Raw genomic sequence first — 23,386 nt, 5'->3', positions numbered from 1 at the left:
TTCTTCTGCTCGAACTATTACTCTATGTCTAGTCTGTCCCTTATCCACATCAGGAGTTAGCGGAGGAGTATCAAACACTTGCTCTGTATCCTGCACTTGTTCAGTATCGGGTACTTGTTCAGTATCGGGTATTTGTTCAGTCTTATTCACTGGATCTGTATCAATCACGTGCTCTGTCCCTGTCTGACCTTCTCCTTCCTCAGTTTTGATTTGAATCTCAAGTGGCTGAGGTTCTTCGCCTGTGCCTTGCTTTTCCTGACTAGTCCACTCTCTACCTTCACTAAGTCGTTCTCTTGTTCTGATAGGATCTTCGGTCAGATCAATCATCGGTATCCATTCTTCTGGCCATATGCTTGGCAGCTCGTCTTCAGCTACTCCTGGCTCAGTTTCCTGGACCTCTTCAGCAGGCTGGTTTCTTGGCAGTTCACAGTCAACTACTCTTGGGCCAACGTCTGCTGTTCCTGCAACCTGACTGGTGCTGGGCTGCTCGTTGTCAGTTGCTACTGGTCTGACTTCTTCAGGGTCCTCTGCTGGTTGCCCTGGTTCTTCAAATCCTTTGTCTGGCAATACCTTCTGGGTGTGTCCGGCGTGGATCCACTGGGGAACACCTGCGACTTTCACTGCAGTGGTTGTTACCAGGATTACTTGGCGTTTAATTCCCCACCTTGGTGCCAGACAGCTTGATCGAGTGTGCTTCTTTATTTTGACCCAGTCTCCTGGAACCAAGTTGTGGAGAGGAGTCGTTGGATTAAGGATGCCGTCGTCTCCAATCTGGCGAGAGATAGAACGCACTTGGTCACCAATCTTCTGCAGTATTCAAGCACCAAATCATCAGTAATACTCAACAGTTTGCTTCCTGGCACCCATGCTTGTCTCATCACTCTTCCCATAATGATTTCATGGGGACTTAGGCCTGTCTTGCGGTCTGGAACACTTCTCAGTCCCATCAGGACAGGGGCAGGGCCTTCACCCAGTTCATGCCAGTAGCATCTGTCAGCTTTGCTAGTCTGTTTTTGATAGTTCCATTTACTTGTTCCACTATTCCAGAAGCCTCTGGGTGGTATGCACAATGGAGTTTCTGCCTTATTCCGAAGGCCTTACAGAGTTCAGCCAGTATGTCATTCTGGAAATGTCCACCCTTATCTGATTCAATAATGCATGGTATTCCGAACCTAGGTATCAGTTCTTTTAGTAAACACTTCGCTACTGTCAGTGCGTCACTTTGAGGAGTAGGGTAAGCTTCTACCCATTTTGAAAATACGCAAACAATGACAAGGACATATCGTTTCCCTTCACAACGGGGCATGGTGATGAAATCAATCTGTATCTTTATAAAGGGACCCCCTGACCTCCCAATCTTGCTCAGCTCAACCATTGTCCTTTTGCCTGGGTTCATCTGTTGACATGACAGGCACCTCTGGCAGAGGGACTCTGCTACCTTCCTGAACTTTTTATTGTACCAAGTCTGTTGAAATACCAGAATCATGGCATCCCTACCAATGTGTGATCCTTCATGTATTAATCTTGCCATTGTGCCAAGCAAGTGTCGGGGTAACACAGGCATACCAGTTGGGCCCAAAATCACACCATCCACACGTCTCGGTCTACACCCATCCTCCTTCCATTTCTCTCTTTCTTGCCAAGGAGCCGATTCCTGCCACTCTCTCACTTCATCCCACGTAGGCACTTCTTCAAACACCTGAAGCTGGCAGCTGGTTCCTGGCCCCCCTCGTTTTGGATTTACAATATACCGATCTTTGGCACACCATTGAGCCACTCGATCAGCATAATCGTTTCCCAGTGATACTCTGTCCATGCTCCTTTGATGAGCAGCACATTTTACCACTGCCAGTTCTTTGGGCAACTGGATGGCCTCTAAAAGGTCATGAACAACTTTTGCATTCCGAATGGGAGTACCTGAGGAAGTCATGAATTCCCTCTGCAGCCATAATTGGCCAAAGTCATGCACAACGCCATAACAGTACTGACTGTCAGTATACACTGTTATGCGTAAGTCCTTCCCAATTTTGCAAGCCATTATCATGGCTATCAATTCGGCTACTTGTGCAGACTTGATGTTATATAGGTAACCTGCTTGTTCAATTTTTGTGAAAGACACTACTGCATAAGCAGCACTCAAGCCTCCTAATTCATGTCTTAGGCATGAACCATCCACAAAGAGTTCTTTATCATGCTCAGGCAATGGTACTTCTTTTATGTCTGGGCGTGGCTTGGTACTGAACTCTGTCAGATCAATACAATCATGTTCATCATCATCCCCACCTTCCATTTCCAAGGGGTCGGGGAGTAAGGTGGCAGGGTTCAGAATACCGCACCTAACAATGCTCACATTTGCTGCACCCACAAGAATCCTCTCGTATTTAGTCAGCCGACTAGGGGTGAGATACTGTGTTTTAGTTCTGGTCAATAAGATTACCACTCCATGTGAAACATACACAGTCACAGGATGTCCCATGACAATGGACTCACTCTGTTCCAAACTTGCACAGGTAGCAGCTACTGCTTTTAGACAGCCTGGTAACCCAGCAGCTACTGGGTCCAGGGTGGCAGAGAAATAGGCCACAGGCCTCCTGGTTGTGCCATGTTCTTGAGTCAGGACTGACAATGCGCAAATATCGCGAGTGTCACAGAATAGTGCAAACTCTTTGGAATAATCTGGCATTCCCAACGCAGGGGCTGTACACAGACAGTTTTTCAATCTTGTGAAAGCCATTAGACTTTCATCGTCCCATTGTACAACATCTGGCATTCCTCTCGTGGTCATTTTTATCAAGGGCCTGGCTAAGGCTGCAAATCCCAGAATCCACTGCCTGCAGTACCCTAATACACCCAGGAACATTCTGACTTCTTTTTGAGTACGGGGCAACTGCATTTTTTGAATTATTCTCACTCTTTCTGAAGTGACTTTTCTGACACCCTTTTCTATCTGGTGTCCTAGATATTTCACTGATTTTGCACAGAACTGTAGTTTGTCAGGGGCCACTTTATGCCCTTTCTCACACAGGTGATTTAGGAGGGCAATGGTGTCAACTACACAGTCCCTGTGACTTTTAGACGCCAATAGAAGGTCGTCTATGTACTGCACTAATACAGAGTTCCCGGGTAAGATCAAAGTCTCTAGACATTTTTTCAAGATCTGATTAAAGATAGAGGGACTCTCTGTATACCCTTGAGGGACCCTGTTCCAACAATACACGTGACCCTCGAAAGCAAATGAGAAAAGAAATTTGCTGTCGGGGTGCAGGGGTATCGAAAAGAATGCATGACACAAATCAATCACAGTGAACCACTCAGCATCCCAAGGAATCTGGTACAGAATTACTGCAGGGTTTGGGACAATAGGGCAGCAAGGAACTACAATTTTGTTAACCTTTCTCAGGTCCTGCACTACCCTATACTTGCCACTAGGCTTTTTAATGCCCATAATCGGTGAGTTGCATGGGCTGCTCATCACTTCCTGTATGATGTTTCCTTCCAATAATTTTTGTATTTCCAGAGTGACACCTGCTTTCACCTCAGCATTCATTCGGTAGGGCCTAGTGTTAGGGTATACTGCATTGTCTTTGATGGCTATTTGTATGGGGTCCACATCTTTCATCAACCCCACATCCTTTCCAGTGAAATCCCACACCTCTGGCTTTACGGCTTCCTGTAGTTCTTGGGGCAAGTCCTGCAGGGTCAATCTTTTAATTTCTGAGTCAGGTCTAAGCAACAATAATTTATAAATGCCGTCTTCATCTGGGGTCTGTATTTCAACACCTTTTGGTGTGCAAAAGATGGTACAGTTCATTTTGCACAGCAAATCACGTCCCAGTAAATTTACTGGACTGGTGTCACAGACGACAAATCTATGCATCTGTTTAAAATTTCCAATTGAAATCTCCATTGGTTCGGTAACAGGAGTACTAATCAATTGATTAGATACACCTACTACTTGGATATTTTCTCCCGAGAGGGGTAGGTTTGGAACGTCCACTGTTCTTACAGTAGAACGGGTAGCGCCAGTGTCCAACAGAAAGGTGACATCATTTCCGTCAACCTTTCCTTCAATATATGGTCCAGACTGGTCTACCGGCAAGGAAGCGCCAAGTACGCACTCCTCGTCCTCCCCTCTCAGGCCCCGTCAGTCCTGATCATTACAAAGGAAGGTATCATTCAGCAGATACTGCGAAGTTGCTGTATTTCTGTTCTCCCCGCTTTCCCAAACCTCTATCTCTTCATTTTCTGCCTGTCTTCCCCTGTATACCTGTTTGGGTGCTCGAGGCACCTGAACTGTTTTTACCTGGGGTTGAGTCTTTCTTGGTCTTTCTTTCTGCGTCTGTGGAATTAAATCAGGAGTTGTCTCATTAACATCGACTAATTGGGGACACTCGTTTCGCCAGTGTCCAATTTCGCCGCACTGATGGCAGGGAAATTTTTTCATAGCCTCTTCCCTGCTAAATTTGGGCCGGGGCTTTCCTCCACCCCCTCCCCCAGGACTTTTGTTCTCAGCATTTTTAACCATGTTACTCAATTGTTTTTCCTGTTGTTCTGCGAGCTTCACCTGAGCCCACATAACCTTCTCCTTAAGGGCCTTTTTCTTTTCTGCCATCTCGTCCTCGCAGTACTTAGCGTACCGCAGGACCTCATCCATTTTCTTAGTATGCCAACAGATTTTATTGTCTTTTATCCACTGACAAATTTCAGGTCTTAAACCATTTACAAACCTGTAAATAAAGTGCGTCATATCCTTCAGGTCGATGTTGTCAATACCACTGTATGTTTTAAATACCTGCAATAACCTCTCATAGAAGGAGTGCACTGTTTCGTCCCTTTCCTGTGTTGTTCTATCTATTTTTGTCCAATCAGTTTCTTTGGCGGGCACCTTTTCTTTCAAGTGCTGAATTACCTGCTCATATTTTCGCATGACTTCCTTTGATGGCTCCCCTGTTTCCTTGTTTCTGGGATACTCTTCACTGGGCCAATTTATGTTTATTTTACACTGGGTCCATAAATCTACTGGAACCACAATGTCGAAAAACCCATCCAGGTCTTTCCACAGACATTTCTGTACCTTCACGAACCTCTCCACTTGCCGGTACCAGTCAACTGGTTTCTCTCGTAATTTTGGAAAATCGTTCGTGAAGGACACAATATCCTGCCTAGACCAGGGGACATGCACATATTTCCCTCCTGGAACTTCGCGCATGGGGCATAACTGCTCAGGTTTTTCTACCTCTCTTAAAGCAAACTCGGGAGTCACTTGTCGGGAGCGAACCTCTTCCCTCTTTTTCGCCCACCTGCTTCTCCATTTTTCCACATCTCCCCATTTCTGTAGTACCCCCATTAATTCTTTAATCTGCAACTTCTTCCCTGCCACATTCAGGTGTTCTATATCTTTGTCTGAGAAGTCTGCTCTGTACGGTTTCTGTAAGGGCTTGGATTTTGAGATATCTACCCCCATACTAACTGCTGTTTCGGTCAGTTTTTCATGGAGCACTCTGGTGTTCCTTGTAAAGCTTTTACATATGAACGACAATTCTTCTTCAGAGTAGGTATTCAATCGATCCAACCCCACATTTCCTGCCATTAATTCTTCTATTTCGACCCTCAACTTGTAGAGATCTAAAGGCTTTGTTTGCGGAGTCTGCTTCTCTAATTCACGACTCCAACTCTCAATTTCATCCGGAGTTACCAGAGAGACATTCCTAGTACCTGTTGCTGTCTCTAATTTAATTTCTTTTGTATTAAAAGGGTTATACCTCTGCTGTATTCCCTTTCCAGTCTGTTTGTTTGGCAATTCCAAGAAGGCAACTTCAGACTCACACTCACTGGACTGATCATCTATGATGATTGGTTCCTGTCTCGGGGTTGCTATGACTGGGGTCATGACTGGAGTAATCGGATTTCCCTGACCATTTCCGTATAACGGGACCACCGGTCCAATAGTTACTGGAATAGTCAATGCCTCAGGACTGGTATTTATCTGAGAAATTTTCTGAATTATTTCTGTTCTTTGTCTAGCTAGAGCCTCTTGCTCTTTTTCCACTAGTACCCTTCTTAGAGTTGTGTCATGTAATATCTGTGGGGTCAATGGAGGAGTAAAACTCGGGGCAGTAGGATGCGTTTCACTTGGTCCTCCCCCATAATTTGGTTTCGGGAATAAAGTTCCAGTATTAAAGGACCTGCGCTCTTCCCTATATGGAGGTTGAACAAAAGGCAGTCCTGAATTCGAAGGTTTCTCTTCGCTTTCATACAAGGGTCTGGGAAAAAAGGTTTTTGTACGTGAATATTTTTCTTCCTGACTTGCGGGCACTTTGGGATATATGTCCCTTGTTTCCGTCAGTTCGGGTTTTTCAGGATAGGGCAATACTTGACCACCCCCTCCCAGTCCCAGGGACCTGTCTTCTTCCTTTAGGAAGGGGCGTCGGGGAACATCTCCTACACTGGAAGGTCGGGTTCCCTCATTGTAAGGTGGCGGACTTCTGGTACAGATGTCATCTATTAGTTCATCATCTGAATCCCCCAGGGCCCCCCAATGCTTACATTTTTCAGTACTTTTCTCACCCGCTCCAACGTTATGACATGCCGGCATCATAGGAAACAGACCCTCAACAATCATGCTCTGCCTCCACTGTTTCATCCTTTTATCCCTGGATTCCTGTTTCTGCCTGGGGTACCACTTGGTCAAACCCTTGTCCATTCGGGGTCTTTCTCTTTCAAAAGCCTCAATCTCCCATTCCTCTAATGCCTCATACTGCGTTAGTCTCGGTCTGGGATGCAGTTCATTCATTCGGGTTCTTAAATTAAATAAGATCCTACCATTGAAAGTACCATCTAACGGAAAAGCCAATACTCCGTCATCTTTTGTGTACTTCACCCAATTCTCCAGCCACACACAGGTATTGTACCCTCGGTCAAACATCATGAATGAGGCGGGAGTATTGGGTGCTGGGACAAGAACACCTTCCCTAGATTTAATCGGTTTGTCCGTTTTAAAATAATTTTTCACCTTACTTACAAGGGACATTTTTCTCTTGGTTCCGTACATAATATCGTATCTGTTAGCCTTCCACTGATCCCTTTCAAACCCTAGATGCCTTGGATCAGGTCGCGTCTCTGTAGTCCGCGAGTGCCACATACGACTTCTGCGCTAACTTTGTTTACAAACTACCTCCAATCAGAACGCGCTTCAGAAAATTCGTGCAACCAATGGGTGCGCGACACAAAATAGGCTCCGCCAATGGGTGCGCGACCCCTTCGTGAGACAGTTCCCACGCTCCGGCGCTCACCCCTCCTTTACAATTTCAGCTCCGCTACCCGCCCGCTGCTTCTACCAATCCCAGCGCGGCACAGAGTGACGTCAGAGGCGCTTCGCGACTGACTCCCTCCCTTCACAAGGTAACGGAAACTTTCTTTCTTTTAAAGTGCTCAGTGCTTGGTTATTTTACAACAAATACACATTCGCCACAGTGCTCAAGTGTCTAGACAGAGAAAGAATTCTTTTACAGCAAGTAAACTACTTCCATTTACTTTTCACTCGCTGCGGGCAGATCTCTTCCGCCTACCCTTCACTCTAGCATCGGTGAACCTGTTATTCCCCTAAACTCATCCACTTCTTTCCGGGATATATTCCGAGTTTAAGGTTTCTCAGCGGACCCCTCTGCTTTCACGCTAGCTCCGAGGAACCTGCTACTCTTCCGATGTGACCCTTACTAGGTTACGCCACTATGGGAATTTTGCCAATGAACCCCGTTACTGTCATTTATTCACACATGTATTCAGAAAACCCTAGTTAGTGCTTCCCGGTTATCCTAACCTGCACCTAACTTTCCCCGAACCTGTGACCTCAGGACAATGGATTCTATTCACCACTTGCCCTTTCAATTCCCCGGGGAGTTCGGACAACAAGAAACAAGACGGTTGACAATTGCATGGATTAGTACATATCACAATATAAGAACAAGAATAATAACAATACAGTAATTCATGAGTTTCAGCAGCGTATTCACAAGAGAGTGATCAGTTCCCTCAGAACAGCCGCTCTTATAGCAGCATTAATATAATAGCAGCTTCCGACTTAACTAGTCTAACTAGTCCTGCCTTACTCTCAACTAGTCCCTAACCATCCTCTAGCTACCAGAAAACTGATAGAGCGCGCGAGGCCACCCGACCAACAGTTTTCGCCGTTTCCGGCTTCAGGGCCCATATACTTTTCAAATCACCATATACATCGATCAGGTGACTTCACGAGCTCTATCGAGTTGGTGTGTGTGTGTTCCCTGCTACCAAATTTCAGTGCACCCGACTTACCATCCACCGACACGGGTGCCTAATGACCACAATGAATCAGGGAGCTAGCTGTAAAAAGAAAGGCAGCAAAATACAAACCCAACCAATAACATTCAAATACTGTTTTAAATGACCACGGACAACTGGAAGTTTTAAAATGTTTATCTAAAGTTCAATATTTTCTTGCATGAGATACAGTAAAATAAGGCAATCAATAACCAAGATAACGTAAATCACATAGGCAGAAAGAAATAATGACAGAGTAATCATCAAAGTACTAATAAAATGTAACGAGAAAAGATACTATATAAGTCAGTATTATCTAGACAGTGATAGACTAAGTGTGTGTGACTATAGAAGAACTTATAATGAATAACACGCTTCACTTAAGGTGAAAGGGCCTTTGAACAACCTAGGCAACAAAGTTCTAGACCATATCAGGAAATGACACACTGCTATGCAAAATATAATTTCTAACAATTGAGAAGACATAGGAATAACTTTGCAAAATTATAAATGACTGTTCAATAGTTTGCGGAAAGGCATGGAAATATAACATATGCAATGTTTAACTTTATTAAAGCAAAAGTTAGAAATTCAGAAGGTGCAAGAATTTCAAGAGGTTCAGAGTGATATTTACCTAGAAAAAGGTGTGGAAACCAAACCCTGGCCACGGGTCAGTTAAGGACAGGAAACCCTCAAGGAAGGATACCCCTCAAAGGACAGCAGGTGCAGAATGGACACCCAGGATAGGACAGGATACCCTCGGAATAGGAATCAGGACAGGACCCTCAGGACAGGACAGCAAACCCTCAGGACAGGACCCTCTTCAGGACAGGACCGGAACCCACAGTTCGGAAGCAACGCCTGCGCTCCACCCGCTCTGCAGCTATCGATCAAGACCCCGATTGGGTCAACGAACTCCCAGCTAAGTGCCTTGCCAGCACTTTAAGGTTCAGTAAAACCTTAGTCTATGGTCAAATTCGGACAGAGTGCTCCGCAGCGCTCTGTATCTTCAGTCACCTATTGAGTGCGTTGGGTCAGTGACAGGTCAGCTAAACCAGACAAGTCGGACGGTTCACTAGGTGAACCCAGGGTAGATATACAGTTTGGGGACAGTGTACCACCCCCCAATGTTGCAAAGTGTCAGAATCCCTCAATTTCGATTGGTCCTAAGGTAGGGTTTGGGTAACACACCAATCACAATACACGATTTGAAGCCTTCATTTACATATTTGGGTACCGCCTAGCAGATTTGGGGTTCCCATGAGCTAACAGTAGCGCAACAATACATTGTATCACATAAGGAGCCACATTCGCTGTTCTCGCAGGGCAGAGGTGACTTTCTCAGGAGCATCTCGCCCATCACTGCCAGCTGGCTATGTTCCATCAGCCAAGGTCCCTCGTGCTGCCGAATGTCGCACAGGCGCAGAAGGGACCTCCAATATGGCTCTCCTCTCACTCAGACCCCCATTGCCCGCGGTACATGAAAAGTAAGCGAAAACAAATTAATACATAATAATGTCATTATGAAAAACACATCACAGGGTTGGTACTTTTAACTCATCATCAAGAAATAAACTTATGCAATTAAATGTTAGCTACATTGACACAGACACAAGAGCAGTGGCACGAGCAGTACCACATGATAAGCACAGCTATGAATTACGCATGCGCACAACTTTCCCTCCACTTCTGCAGACGCGTCAGGACACGTGAGTGTGGCTGACGCATGCGCAGTGACTAAAATACAAGCGGCGGCCATTTTAGGGGACACGAGTAATTATTTTAGTAAAACACATGTGCAAGCTTCACGGTCTTTCTCCAAACTAAATATAAATGTTAGTAAAACATACACGGGTTACCTTGTTACACATAAACGAGGTTCTTGATTTCGGCAAGCCGCAAAATATGCAAAGCTTTGCTTCATCATTTGTACTCGTTATCTGCAGCACTCAACTGTCAGCGGGATGATCTTGTCTGCAAAACTATTTTATTACAAAAGTGTAATATAGTATTACTTTCAGCTTTGAATTGCTGATGTTTTTGTGGAAGGAAAATAAGATTTTGTTCTTTAGATGTCTACAGAGGTCTGTAGAACCACATGCATTGCATGATTGGGACTGTGAGTAGCCCTGCTGGCGCCGCAATTCTCGTGTGCTTCTTTGTAGTTTTAAAACCTGTTTATATTTTAACTTGTGCTCTTTTAAATCTTTTTGCGTGTGTTTGGGGCATTTTGTACTTTACACATCGTTTTTGCTAAATGTAATGTGTTTTGGGGTCATTTAAACTTATCTATACTTCTCGGTGCTCTTTCTGGAACCGACCCCGGTCCGCCGCGGCTGCTGTGCCGTTTGTGCGGAGGGCGGTTGCCTCCTTTTCCCTACACAATCCCTACTTCCGGCAGGACGCGGTCTAGTCGTCCGCCGTAAGGAAAGGTATTTAGCCACATATGCATCGAACGCGCAGCGGACGCGCGCAGCGGGCGCGACTCGGTCACGCCGAAGGCGTGCCCAAGGCAAGCCCGTCTGCGCCCGTCCGCGCCCGACCGGGACCAGGGGCTCCCAGTAAATCCACCCCCAGGAATACTCTACCTTATTCCAGATCAACTCTGACCAATCTAAATACACATACTTTACATAGCCACGTAGATTGTATCAAAGCCTCACCCGAACTCATAGAAGGACCATTCAGTTGTTTGAAATGTAAATGGAGCAGCCTAACAAGTACAGAACTCGTACACAATATAGGGAAAAATGGCACTAGAATTAAATGTTTATATTTCAATGCCAGATCTGTACCAAAACACTCCATGGAGATTTGGGACACCATTAACGAATTGAATCCCAACTTAGTCTTCATCACTGAAACTTGGTTAAGTGACTACAATTGCCCTGACATGGCCACCACCCTCCCTCCAAGATACAAAATTATACGCCAGGATAGACAAGGGAGGAGAGGAGGGGGACTTGCTATTATATTTAAGGACAACTTCAATTGTCTCCCCATAACAACTACAATGTACGATGAACATGAACTATTAGCCTTCCAAATATCTAAAGATAATCACACCTTACTAGGAGGAGCTATAGTTTATAATCCCCCAGGCCATCATGCAGACTTTAGTGCAAGGCTACTCTCACAAATTTTTTCCATCTGTCTCAAATACAAAAACTTTATGATAATTGGAGATTTCAATATTCACTTTGAGAAATCCGACAATCAAGTTGCAACACAACTAAGTAACGATATGTCCATTCTCCATCTTAAACAGTGGATTCAAGGACCCACACATAGTGAAGGTCCTACTTTGGATCTACTGTTCACTAACATAGATACCACCTCCATTGAGGAGATTAAACCAGCATCATGGACAGATCATTCCCTAATCTTTTTTTCGTTTGACCAACCATCACTACCCGTCAGACCATCTCGATCAACGCCCACATTTTACAGACCTTGGAAGCTTGTTACCCCTGAAGTTTTTAAACCCCACTGGCCTGCTAATACCATTCCTGAGCCTCCTGGTGTCCCCTGTACGAACACTGTTGCCCTAAATCTTGAAACCGGGATTAGCAATACGCTGGACCTATGCGCCCCCAAAATCAAATCCAAATCATCTAAAAAAGGTATTTCTCAAAAGTGGTACACCCCAGAAATTAAAACTCTAAAAAGAATCTGTAAAAACAGGAAACATGCCTGGCGAATGTCTCGTTTATATACGGACAAACTAACCTACAAGGTCGAGCTCAGAGCGTACTACTTAGCCATAAAAAATGCAAAAAAACAACATTACGCACAAAGAATAAGCGAAAACGGCAATTCTGCCAAAGAATTATATAAAATCATAAATGAACTGTGCAAGCCCAACTGTTTGTCCCAAGCCCTACACCCTTCAATCGGGAATTGCAAAATGATCAGTAATTATTTTATAGATAAAATAGAGGAAATATATGCCACCATTAACACCAACGATTCAGAAAAGGGGGTGGTGATGAACAGAGTGTCTGAATTAAGCAGACCACTCTTACCCAGTCCAAGGATCAGGGCTTGATCCATCACCGTTATTTATCTCACTGCCCCATCCCAGCTCAGAACCTGGCTATATGCAAATTAGTCTGTCCCTGGCCCAGTGCATCATGGGAACAGGGCAGACCAAACTACCAAGCCAATTCTTCACCAGAAAGGAGACAAGCTACCGGGGACCGGTTTCTGGCATTTCAGCCTCTTCGGCCCGGCTTGCTTGAATCCTGATGGAGCAGTGAGAAAGGGACTCATGTCTGAGTATACCCTGCCACACCTATAGTGGCCAAAAACGATTCAGAAAAGGGGGTGGTGATGAACAGAGTGTCTGAATTAAGCAGACCACTCTTACCCAGTCCAAGGATCAGGGCTTGATCCATCACCGTTATTTATCTCACTGCCCCATCCCAGCTCAGAACCTGGCTATATGCAAATTAGTCTGTCCCTGGCCCAGTGCATCATGGGAACAGGGCAGACCAAACTACCAAGCCAATTCTTCACCAGAAAGGAGACAAGCTACCGGGGACCGGTTTCTGGCATTTCAGCCTCTTCGGCCCGGCTTGCTTGAATCCTGATGGAGCAGTGAGAAAGGGACTCATGTCTGAGTATACCCTGCCACACCTATAGTGGCCAAAAACGATTCAGAAAAGGGGGTGGTGATGAACAGAGTGTCTGAATTAAGCAGACCACTCTTACCCAGTCCAAGGATCAGGGCTTGATCCATCACCGTTATTTATCTCACTGCCCCATCCCAGCTCAGAACCTGGCTATATGCAAATTAGTCTGTCCCTGGCCCAGTGCATCATGGGAACAGGGCAGACCAAACTACCAAGCCAATTCTTCACCAGAAAGGAGACAAGCTACCGGGGACCGGTTTCTGGCATTTCAGCCTCTTCGGCCCGGCTTGCTTGAATCCTGATGGAGCAGTGAGAAAGGGACTCATGTCTGAGTATACCCTGCCACACCTATAGTGGCCAAAAACGATTCAGAAAAGGGGGTGGTGATGAACAGAGTGTCTGAATTAAGCAGACCACTCTTACCCAGTCCAAGGATCAGGGCTTGATCCATCACCGTTATTTATCTCACTGCCCCATCCCAGCTCAGAACCTGGCTATATGCAAATTAGTCTGTCCCTGGCCCAGTGCATCATGGGAACAGGGCAGACCAAACTACCAAGCCAATTCTTCACCAGAAAGGAGACAAGCTACCGGGGACCGGTTTCTGGCATTTCAGCCTCTTCGGCCCGGCTTGCTTGAATCCTGATGGAGCAGTGAGAAAGGGACTCATGTCTGAGTATACCCTGCCACACCTATAGTGGCCAAAAACGATTCAGAAAAGGGGGTGGTGATGAACAGAGTGTCTGAATTAAGCAGACCACTCTTACCCAGTCAAAGGATCAGGGCTTGATCCATCACCGTTATTTATCTCACTGCCCCATCCCAGCTCAGAACCTGGCTATATGCAAATTAGTCTGTCCCTGGCCCAGTGCATCATGGGAACAGGGCAGACCAAACTACCAAGCCAATTCTTCACCAGAAAGGAGACAAGCTACCGGGGACCGGTTTCTGGCATTTCAGCCTCTTCGGCCCGGCTTGCTTGAATCCTGATGGAGCAGTGAGAAAGGGACTCATGTCTGAGTATACCCTGCCACACCTATAGTGGCCAAAAACGATTCAGAAAAGGGGCTGGGGATGAACAGAGTGTCTGAATTAAGCAGACCACTCTTACCCAGTCCAAGGATCAGGGCTTGATCCATCACCGTTATTTATCTCACTGCCCCATCCCAGCTCAGAACCTGGCTATATGCAAATTAGTCTGTCCCTGGCCCAGTGCATCATGGGAACAGGGCAGACCAAACTACCAAGCCAATTCTTCACCAGAAAGGAGACAAGCTACCGGGGACCGGTTTCTGGCATTTCAGCCTCTTCGGCCCGGCTTGCTTGAATCCTGATGGAGCAGTGAGAAAGGGACTCATGTCTGAGTATACCCTGCCACACCTATAGTGGCCAAAAACGATTCAGAAAAGGGGGTGGTGATGAACAGAGTGTCTGAATTAAGCAGACCACTCTTACCCAGTCCAAGGATCAGGGCTTGATCCATCACCGTTATTTATCTCACTGCCCCATCCCAGCTCAGAACCTGGCTATATGCAAATTAGTCTGTCCCTGCCCCAGTGCATCATGGGAACAGGGCAGACCAAACTACCAAGCCAATTCTTCACCAGAAAGGAGACAAGCTACCGGGGACCGGTTTCTGGCATTTCAGCCTCTTCGGCCCGGCTTGCTTGAATCCTGATGGAGCAGTGAGAAAGGGACTCATGTCTGAGTATACCCTGCCACACCTATAGTGGCCAAAAACGATTCAGAAAAGGGGGTGGTGATGAACAGAGTGTCTGAATTAAGCAGACCACTCTTACCCAGTCCAAGGATCAGGGCTTGATCCATCACCGTTATTTATCTCACTGCCCCATCCCAGCTCAGAACCTGGCTATATGCAAATTAGTCTGTCCCTGACCCAGTGCATCATGGGAACAGGGCAGACCAAACTACCAAGCCAATTCTTCACCAGAAAGGAGACAAGCTACCGGGGACCGGTTTCTGGCATTTCAGCCTCTTCGGCCCGGCTTGCTTGAATCCTGATGGAGCAGTGAGAAAGGGACTCATGTCTGAGTATACCCTGCCACACCTATAGTGGCCAAAAACGATTCAGAAAAGGGGGTGGTGATGAACAGAGTGTCTGAATTAAGCAGACCACTCTTACCCAGTCCAAGGATCAGGGCTTGATCCATCACCGTTATTTATCTCACTGCCCCATCCCAGCTCAGAACCTGGCTATATGCAAATTAGTCTGTCCCTGGCCCAGTGCATCATGGGAACAGGGCAGACCAAACTACCAAGCCAATTCTTCACCAGAAAGGAGACAAGCTACCGGGGACCGGTTTCTGGCATTTCAGCCTCTTCGGCCCGGCTTGCTTGAATCCTGATGGAGCAGTGAGAAAGGGACTCATGTCTGAGTATACCCTGCCACACCTATAGTGGCCAAAAACGATTCAGAAAAGGGGGTGGTGATGAACAGAGTGTCTGAATTAAGCAGACCACTCTTACCCAGTCCAAGGATCAGGGCTTGATCCATCACCGTTATTTATCTCACTGCCCCATCCCAGCTCAGAACCTGGCTATATGCAAATTAGTCTGTCCCTGGCCCAGTGCATCATGGGAACAGGGCAGACCAAACTACCAAGCCAATTCTTCACCAGAAAGGAGACAAGCTACCGGGGACCGGTTTCTGGCATTTCAGCCTCTTCGGCCCGGCTTGCTTGAATCCTGATGGAGCAGTGAGAAAGGGACTCATGTCTGAGTATACCCTGCCACACCTTCAAGCAAGCCGGGCCGAAGACGCCTGAAATGGCAGAAACCGGTCCCCGGAAGCTTGTTTCCTTCCCAGTACAAGAATTGGCTTGGTAGTTTGGTTTGCCCTGTTCCCATCATGCACTGGGACAGGAACAGACTAATTTGCATATAGCCAAGTTCTGAGCTGGGATGGTGCAGTGAGCTAAAAAACGGTGATGGATAAAGCCCTGATCTTTGGACTGGGTAAGAGTGGTCTGCTTAATTCAGGCACTCTGTTCATCACCACCCCCTTTTCTGAATCATTTTGTCCACCATAAGCGTGGAAGGGTATACTCAGATGTGAGTCCCTTGCTCATTGCACCATCAGGATTCAAGCAAGCCGGGCCGAAGACGCCTGAAATGGCAGAAACCGGTCCCCGGAAGCTTGTTTCCTTCCCAGTACAAGAATTGGCTTGGTAGTTTGGTTTGCCCTGTTCCCATCATGCACTGGGACAGGAACAGACTAATTTGCATATAGCCAAGTTCTGAGCTGGGATGGTGCAGTGAGCTAAAAAACGGTGATGGATAAAGCCCTGATCTTTGGACTGGGTAAGAGTGGTCTGCTTAATTCAGGCACTCTGTTCATCACCACCCCCTTTTCTGAATCATTTTGTCCACCATAAGCGTGGAAGGGTATACTCAGATGTGAGTCCCTTGCTCATTGCACCATCAGGATTCAAGCAAGCCGGGCCGAAGACGCCTGAAATGGCAGAAACCGGTCCCCGGAAGCTTGTTTCCTTCCCAGTACAAGAATTGGCTTGGTAGTTTGGTTTGCCCTGTTCCCATCATGCACTGGGACAGGAACAGACTAATTTGCATATAGCCAAGTTCTGAGCTGGGATGGTGCAGTGAGCTAAAAAACGGTGATGGATAAAGCCCTGATCTTTGGACTGGGTAAGAGTGGTCTGCTTAATTCAGGCACTCCGTTCATCACCACCCCCTTTTCTGAACCATTAACACCAACAACTGCATGAAAGTATCCACTTGCTCCCCAAAAAATCTTGCTAACTTAAATAGCTTCCCCCTAATAACAGAAGATGAAGTTGCCAGCACTATGCTGGAATTTAAATCTGGATCACCCCTGGATCCTTGCCCTCACTTCATCTTCAGACAGCTTATACCCATCCTTACCCCAGCAATCACGCGACTTTTCAATAAATCCCTAGAAACTGCCGTCTTCCCGGAGATATGGAAACAAGCCATAGTCACCCCACTGCTAAAAAAAAGCAGGTTCGAACGTACCAAACCCAGTCAACTATAGACCCATCTCCCAACTTCCCTACCTTTCCAAAGTGTTGGAGAAATTGATTAACAGATAACTGTCCAGATATTTAGAGGACAACAACCTATTGGACCCAACTCAAACATGGTTCAGGGCCATAAACAGCACAGAAGCTACATTACTGGCTGTTACGGACAGCATTGGAAACTCTCTGGATCAGGGTGAAGCGGTGGCCCTGATCCTATGAGATCTGTCGGCTGCGTTCGACACGGTCTACCACCATCTCCTATTAGAAAATTTGCAAGAAAAAGGGATAAATGGGAAAGCGCTCGAATGGATTGGCTCTTTTCTACAGAATAGAACACAAACGGTACAATTAGGAGCCTTCCTCTCTAAGCCCAAGCAACTCAAATGCGGAGTTCCGCAGGGAGCATCCCTCAGCCCCACACTGTTCAATGCCTATGTATCACCTTTGGCACAAATTGAAGAACGGTGGGGTCTGGGGGTTTGCTCCTACACGGACGACACGCAACTCACAATTACGCTGGGGAAGGGGCATGAAGACAGTAAATTGAGACTTAATAACTGCCTAACGAAAATGGCCACATGGATGGCACATCACAGCCTTAAACTAAACGCAGATAAAACCGAGATTTTATTGTACGGTGAGGCAAAGTACATTTGGGACAATTCATGGTGGCCCGCCACGCTGGGAGACGCCCCGGCACCTAAACATTCGGCCAAAAACCGAGGCATCACAATTGAGGACACACTATCCATGCAGGCCCACATTCGAACTTTATGTGGGAAAAGCTTTGCTAATCTAAAACTCCTGAGAAGACTCTTCCCATGGATCCCTCTAGAAAGCAAGAAGTCAGTTACACAGGCCCTATTGGTCAGCAGGATGGACTATGGGAATGCACTTTTTGTAGGTATGCCAGACTACCTATTTCAACGACTACAGGTAGTGCAGAACGCTGCAGCCAAGCTAGTATGCAGGAAAGGCAAATATAGCTCCGCCAAAGAATACCTAAAACAACTCCACTGGCTACCCATGCGCCAAAGACCCTGCTTTAAGCTCATAGGTCATGCCCACAATACCCTCAATAACAAAGGACCCACTATTCTTCAGAATAAACTACACTTCTACTCCCCGCGCCAGACCACTAAGATCACAACACCTCGCTCTTGCCAAAACAAAGAAAATAAAAAGGACCAAAGCGGGAGGTCGCACTTTCTCCTACTTGGCTGCACGACATTGGAATGAACTCCCAGTGGAACTTAGGCTAACTAAGAATTACAACACTTTTAGAAAAAAACTTAAAACACACCTTTTCCCTAAAGAATGATTCATGACATTTGGCCAACCCAGTTCCCATCTGCTACCATAGTCCTTAGCGCCGTGATATCCCTCGGGATAAATGTTGCGCTCTATAAATAAATAAATAAATAAAATTGCTTCAGGTGTGGTTTTAGCCTGAAACATTGGTTAACCAGGTATGCTGCCTTTGTTCTGTGTGGCTCCTACTGAATAACTTTTTGCCGGTTGCACTGTACCATATATAAAACAAGCATTGGCATAGCCAATAGGTCTCGCCTTTGGGACCTTCTAAGTGTTTAGCCATGCAACAGTTGATGTTGTTGCACCAAGGATATTGTGCTGCATAACTAAATACTTATAAGGTCCCAAAAGCGAGACCTATTGGCTATGCCAATGCTTGTCTGATAAGCATCCCAAAATAACCTTTACTTATTTCATACAGTCCTTCTGCATCATTGTCATACACACCCTAACACATGTTACACAATCTTCCTGTGCACAGGTTCGATTCAAAATACCCACATATACCAGTGGGATAATTCCTGTATCCACCAGTCTTAGCTACATGCAACTCCACCTTCACGGTTCACCTGGAACAGCTCAGTTAACCCGCCAGGAAAGTACTGTCATCTTAGAGTCCATCATCATGCTGACACCACTCCTCCTATCGATACGTTCATATTTGCCTTCTTCCACCCATTGCATTGTATTACCTACTGCCTTCGCTAGCTCTTTAATGATTCATGTCTTTCATCTTGAATAGTTGTTCAACATCTAGCTCTTTAACCTATTTTTTCTGGACAGTCTACATATCATGTTATCATCAGGACATCCTTTAAGGCCTGCTAGACATGTATATCTCCTGCACTTATAAGACACCCTGGACTCACCACTTGGTTCCTATTATTATTATATGCTTGTTCCTCTTTTATTTCATAGGAATATGACATGCCTTCTTTTCAACCTGTTGTTCAACCTCTCTCTACTATTCTTACACCCTTCCAACGTTTTCACATACTACATTGCATGTTCCATCATTTAAGCTACTTCCCATTCTTCTATTAACACAGGTTTACCCTTCATCCAAAGCTTCTCCCTTCCAGTGGAATCTCTACAATACAGCTTACAGTGGTCATACAACTGTTCTTTCAAAGTTGCCCCAACATCACTATTGTTTACCAACTTCCACAGTATAGTTCCATACCCTACCCACTCTCCCCTTCATGTTGCCTCTTTCCATTATCTTGTGTGTCTCGCACTACGTTCACTTTGGTTAGATTATGGCTATTCAGCCTCTTCAAACACTTTTCAAATTTATCTACACTTTCTGGTCCTTTTTCAAAGACATTTTGGCCTTCCGCACCAACACAATGTAAAAGTAAAACTTTTGTGTTCAGTGATCAAGTTCAGTACAATCAGTGCAGTTAAAGTAAGCAAAATTGTTTCTTGCTTTCCCACCTTAATGTTGACTCTTCTGGGGAACTCAAAAATGATGCTGATGCCTGCACCTTCTACATCATTTTCATACACACCCTAATACATGTTACATAATCTACATGTGCAGCACATAATTCCCTAGTTTCATCCGTTTCAAATAGGTACCCAACGTTTCAATAACAGCCCAGATTATGCTTTGCTTTCTCCTATATCTTCTATTTTTAGGAAAGAGCAAAGTGAGGAATACCCACATTAACTTGCCTCATTAATAATTAACAAGAATTAATCAATGCTACGAAAGCAACCCACAGTCATCCCAAGGAGCCCTAGAGCACTCACCTAGAACTTACATGCCTTTAATGTATTTGGTACCGTTCAACTATAGAAGCCCTATGTATCTTAACAGGCTTGTATCAGTTTCCACACTGCTTGGCTACTGGCTAACATCTCTCCAATACCAGCACCAGTTCTGCGCCACATGGCATCCACGCTGCACTGCTACATTCTCTTTGCAGCTGTGTATCTGCACTAGTTCCATGAGTTTCCTTGTGCATGTTCAGTGGACCATTCATGAAGAGGTCATGAACACAGCCATCCTGCTCACTCACACTAGTCTTGAGCGCTCACTTGGCTTTTATTGTGGGGCCATGAAGCACTACCTCCAATGTTTTGTTTAAGCAAAGCATACTCCCAGTAGGGAGCTTTTCTGTCGCGAAAGAATGCAGTGGTTTATGGTTTCAGAATCCTGACAAACTGGTTCAATCCACACCAACCCTCAATGAAAACAACAAACCACCCCACCCAGGGCAGCAAAGTCTCAGGAGTTCCCTACCTGGAACATCAAAGTGTGGAAATTAAAGATGAGCATACTGGGTGGGTGTAGAACTAATAGTCTTATCAGCTCTTGAAGAAATATACCAGTGCTTAATTTAACTAACAAACGATCTTGGTTCTATATGCTGTGTGCCTTCATTGCCCTCAAAGACAAAGGAAGAGATTGGATCAGTGTTGTGTTTTTGTTAAAATAAAACTTGTCTATTTGTTAATATATCGATTTTTTATTTCTAGGTGTTATTTTATCCGTCATTGTGTCTACCGATCCTGAAAAGCCATCCTTTTTACTCATACTGGATGGAAAAACATTCACAGAAGTTGCCCGTGCCTCTGTCAACGTGGATATGCACCTGGACTTGCATGGCTGCTTCATACCTGATGAAAAGTGAAGGCCTGGAGCAAATCAGACACTGGACCAATATAAGGACATAGTGACATGAAGGACCATTTGGAATATTGCAGATGAAGGACAACGCTACTTCATGAAGCAATGGTAGCTTTGAAAAGCTGTCCATCTGACATGCCAGTCATTCTTCGGCTAAAGGAAGATGCAATATGGTTCTTGAGGAGTCTCCATATTGCACCAAATCATTTTGAGAATGAAACAGAGGGGATTTGATAACACACATTAATGCCGATTCTCTCTCAATCTAGTAGCACATTTGCAAAAACCACCACCCTTATGTACAAAGGTAGGAACTGGAACAGGGCTTGCATTCCAGGATCTGAAGCACAGATGCAAGCACAGTGATACTGCGGCTTGAATTCATGATGCATTATGAAGCTAATGCACAACAATAGTTTTTTCGTGGAAACTGACCATGAACTGATTCTAAAATGTCCACTTATGGAACTTTAAAAAGCGGTCACAGCCATCGCTTCTGGTTCGGCCCTGTGTTGGATGCTGATATTTCCGCTGGCTTTACTTTCGGCTACAATGACACTGCCCCACTGGATGGCACAAGTACAGAAGTTAACAGGGCACTCTGACATCTGGGATGAATTAGGGCACTGTGTTAACTGCTCATGTATCTCTTCTCTGCTGGTACAACAGTGCAGTGCCTAAAAAAGCCAATGCCCTGATGAATTTAAAGGAGGGTAGACACCTCACAACAATGCTATACATCTATAAACCATTCACCTTAACCTATATTGACAAGATTCAGTCAGGTGGCTGAGCATGGAGTCTACATTTCAGTGGCCCACTAGCCCACGTGGAATATTTACCATTCCATGGGCTAGCCCTGCCTCTTTGTTATAAGCAGTTTTCACCCTGATGTTATTGCAAATTCCCATGTGCCTTATAGGAGCTTTTAATCTGTAGTGGCTATCACTAAATATGTGTCATCAATTATCTTTTTGCCACTGTCTTGAAAGTGACGGGAGCCTTTTGGTGTCTGGGCCTTGAAACGATAGAAATCCTAAGAACAGGTACAGCCTATTCAATCTACGTGAGCGTCATGACTTATTGCTCCTTGTCACTGGACTCTAACTCCATACTAGGTACATTTGTGAAGGTTTCAAATCACAATTCAAAGGAAGATCTTCAAGGGCAATGCACGACGTATAGCTCAACAAATGTATACACAGGTTCTAATTATCTGATAGCTTTTTTGTAAGTATGTGTGAGACGATTTTTAGTTCTATAATCATTTAGCCAAAAACGATTTTGGGCCATATGTAGGTAAATGGCATTTACCGAATCGTAAATACCGAATTTTACCGATTCGGTATTTACAAATCGGTAAATGTCATGTAGGTAATTATTCTGTAACAATTACCGAATCGGTAAGAATCGGTAATTACCGGATCGGTAATTACAGATTCGGTATTTGCCATTGATTCCTATGGGCCTTGAAGCCCATAGGATTCAATAGCAAATACCGATTCGGTAATTACCGAATCGGTAAAATTACCGATTTTACAAGGGGGACAGGGTGTCACTTTGACACCCTGTTGCACCCCTGTTTCTGGCTTGTGTGCAATGTGACACACATACATGCCCTTAGGGCATGTCTGTGTGCCACATGGCGCAGGTGTACATGCACAGATGTGCATGTACACAGGAATTCGTTATTTACCATGCCATCATATTTCATGGTAAATAACGAATTCCTAAGGGCCTGTGGCACTGTTTCCAGTGCCACCTACATCCCATATTACCGATTCTGTACATTTACCGAATCAGTAATTTACAGATTCGGTAAATTTACCGATTCAGTAAATATACAGAATCGGTAATATTTTGCCCACCTACATCTGAAAATCAAAATACCGGTCGGTAACGGCCGAAATCGGCCGTTACCGACCGGTATTTGGCCACCTACATATGGCCCTTAGTCACAAAGATTACGTTTTAAATCCATGTTCTTGGGTATTGTAAGTAACTCTTTCCTACTGTGAAGGTTGACATAAATTCAAAAGTGATTAAATGTGTTACACCCACTAATTCTAGGGGCCTAATGAGACTATACAAGTAGCACTTACGCATTCGAAAAACATTACATCTGTCACGCTGTTTGCAAATCTACCTCTTTTTAGTAAACTCATACTAGATGTATTATTATTAATATTAATAAAAAATAAACTGTTCATTATTTACTATGGAGAATAGATTCATTGACCTAAACCTCTGCAGTTTCCTATTGAGCGGACGTGGAACTTATGTGGAACCCATCCCAGTGTCAGAGGGAAACATATAGTGATGTTTTATGGTAAACAATCCAAGTGTGATATTCTTGTTTACTAGTGTCTAAAAAGGCCAACATTCTCGCATGACGGCTGATCAACTGCAGTTTCGGGCAGTTTTTGTGCTTCAGCAGCAGGTTTTCCTATTGTTAGTGATTAAGAATGAGTGTGGTAGTTAGA

General features: G+C 45.1%; 1 protein-coding gene across 1 annotated transcript in view; it reads left to right on the top strand.

Annotated features, from left to right (window-relative positions):
• The window catches only part of BCO1 (beta-carotene oxygenase 1), a 236,689-nt gene extending 213,574 nt beyond the window's left edge, over positions 1–23,115 (top strand). The window contains exon 11 of the mRNA XM_078670768.1: positions 20,753–23,115. Within this exon, the coding sequence (XP_078526894.1) occupies positions 20,753–20,907 (155 nt within the window). The 3' untranslated portion in view covers positions 20,908–23,115. The remainder of the gene's footprint in view (positions 1–20,752) is intronic.
• The last annotated feature ends 271 nt before the right edge of the window (positions 23,116–23,386 follow it).

Source organism: Lissotriton helveticus, chromosome 12 (assembly GCF_964261635.1).
Source record: "Lissotriton helveticus chromosome 12, aLisHel1.1, whole genome shotgun sequence".
Classification (NCBI taxonomy): Eukaryota; Metazoa; Chordata; class Amphibia; order Caudata; family Salamandridae; genus Lissotriton; species Lissotriton helveticus.
This window is presented reverse-complemented; position numbering and strand designations above follow the sequence as displayed.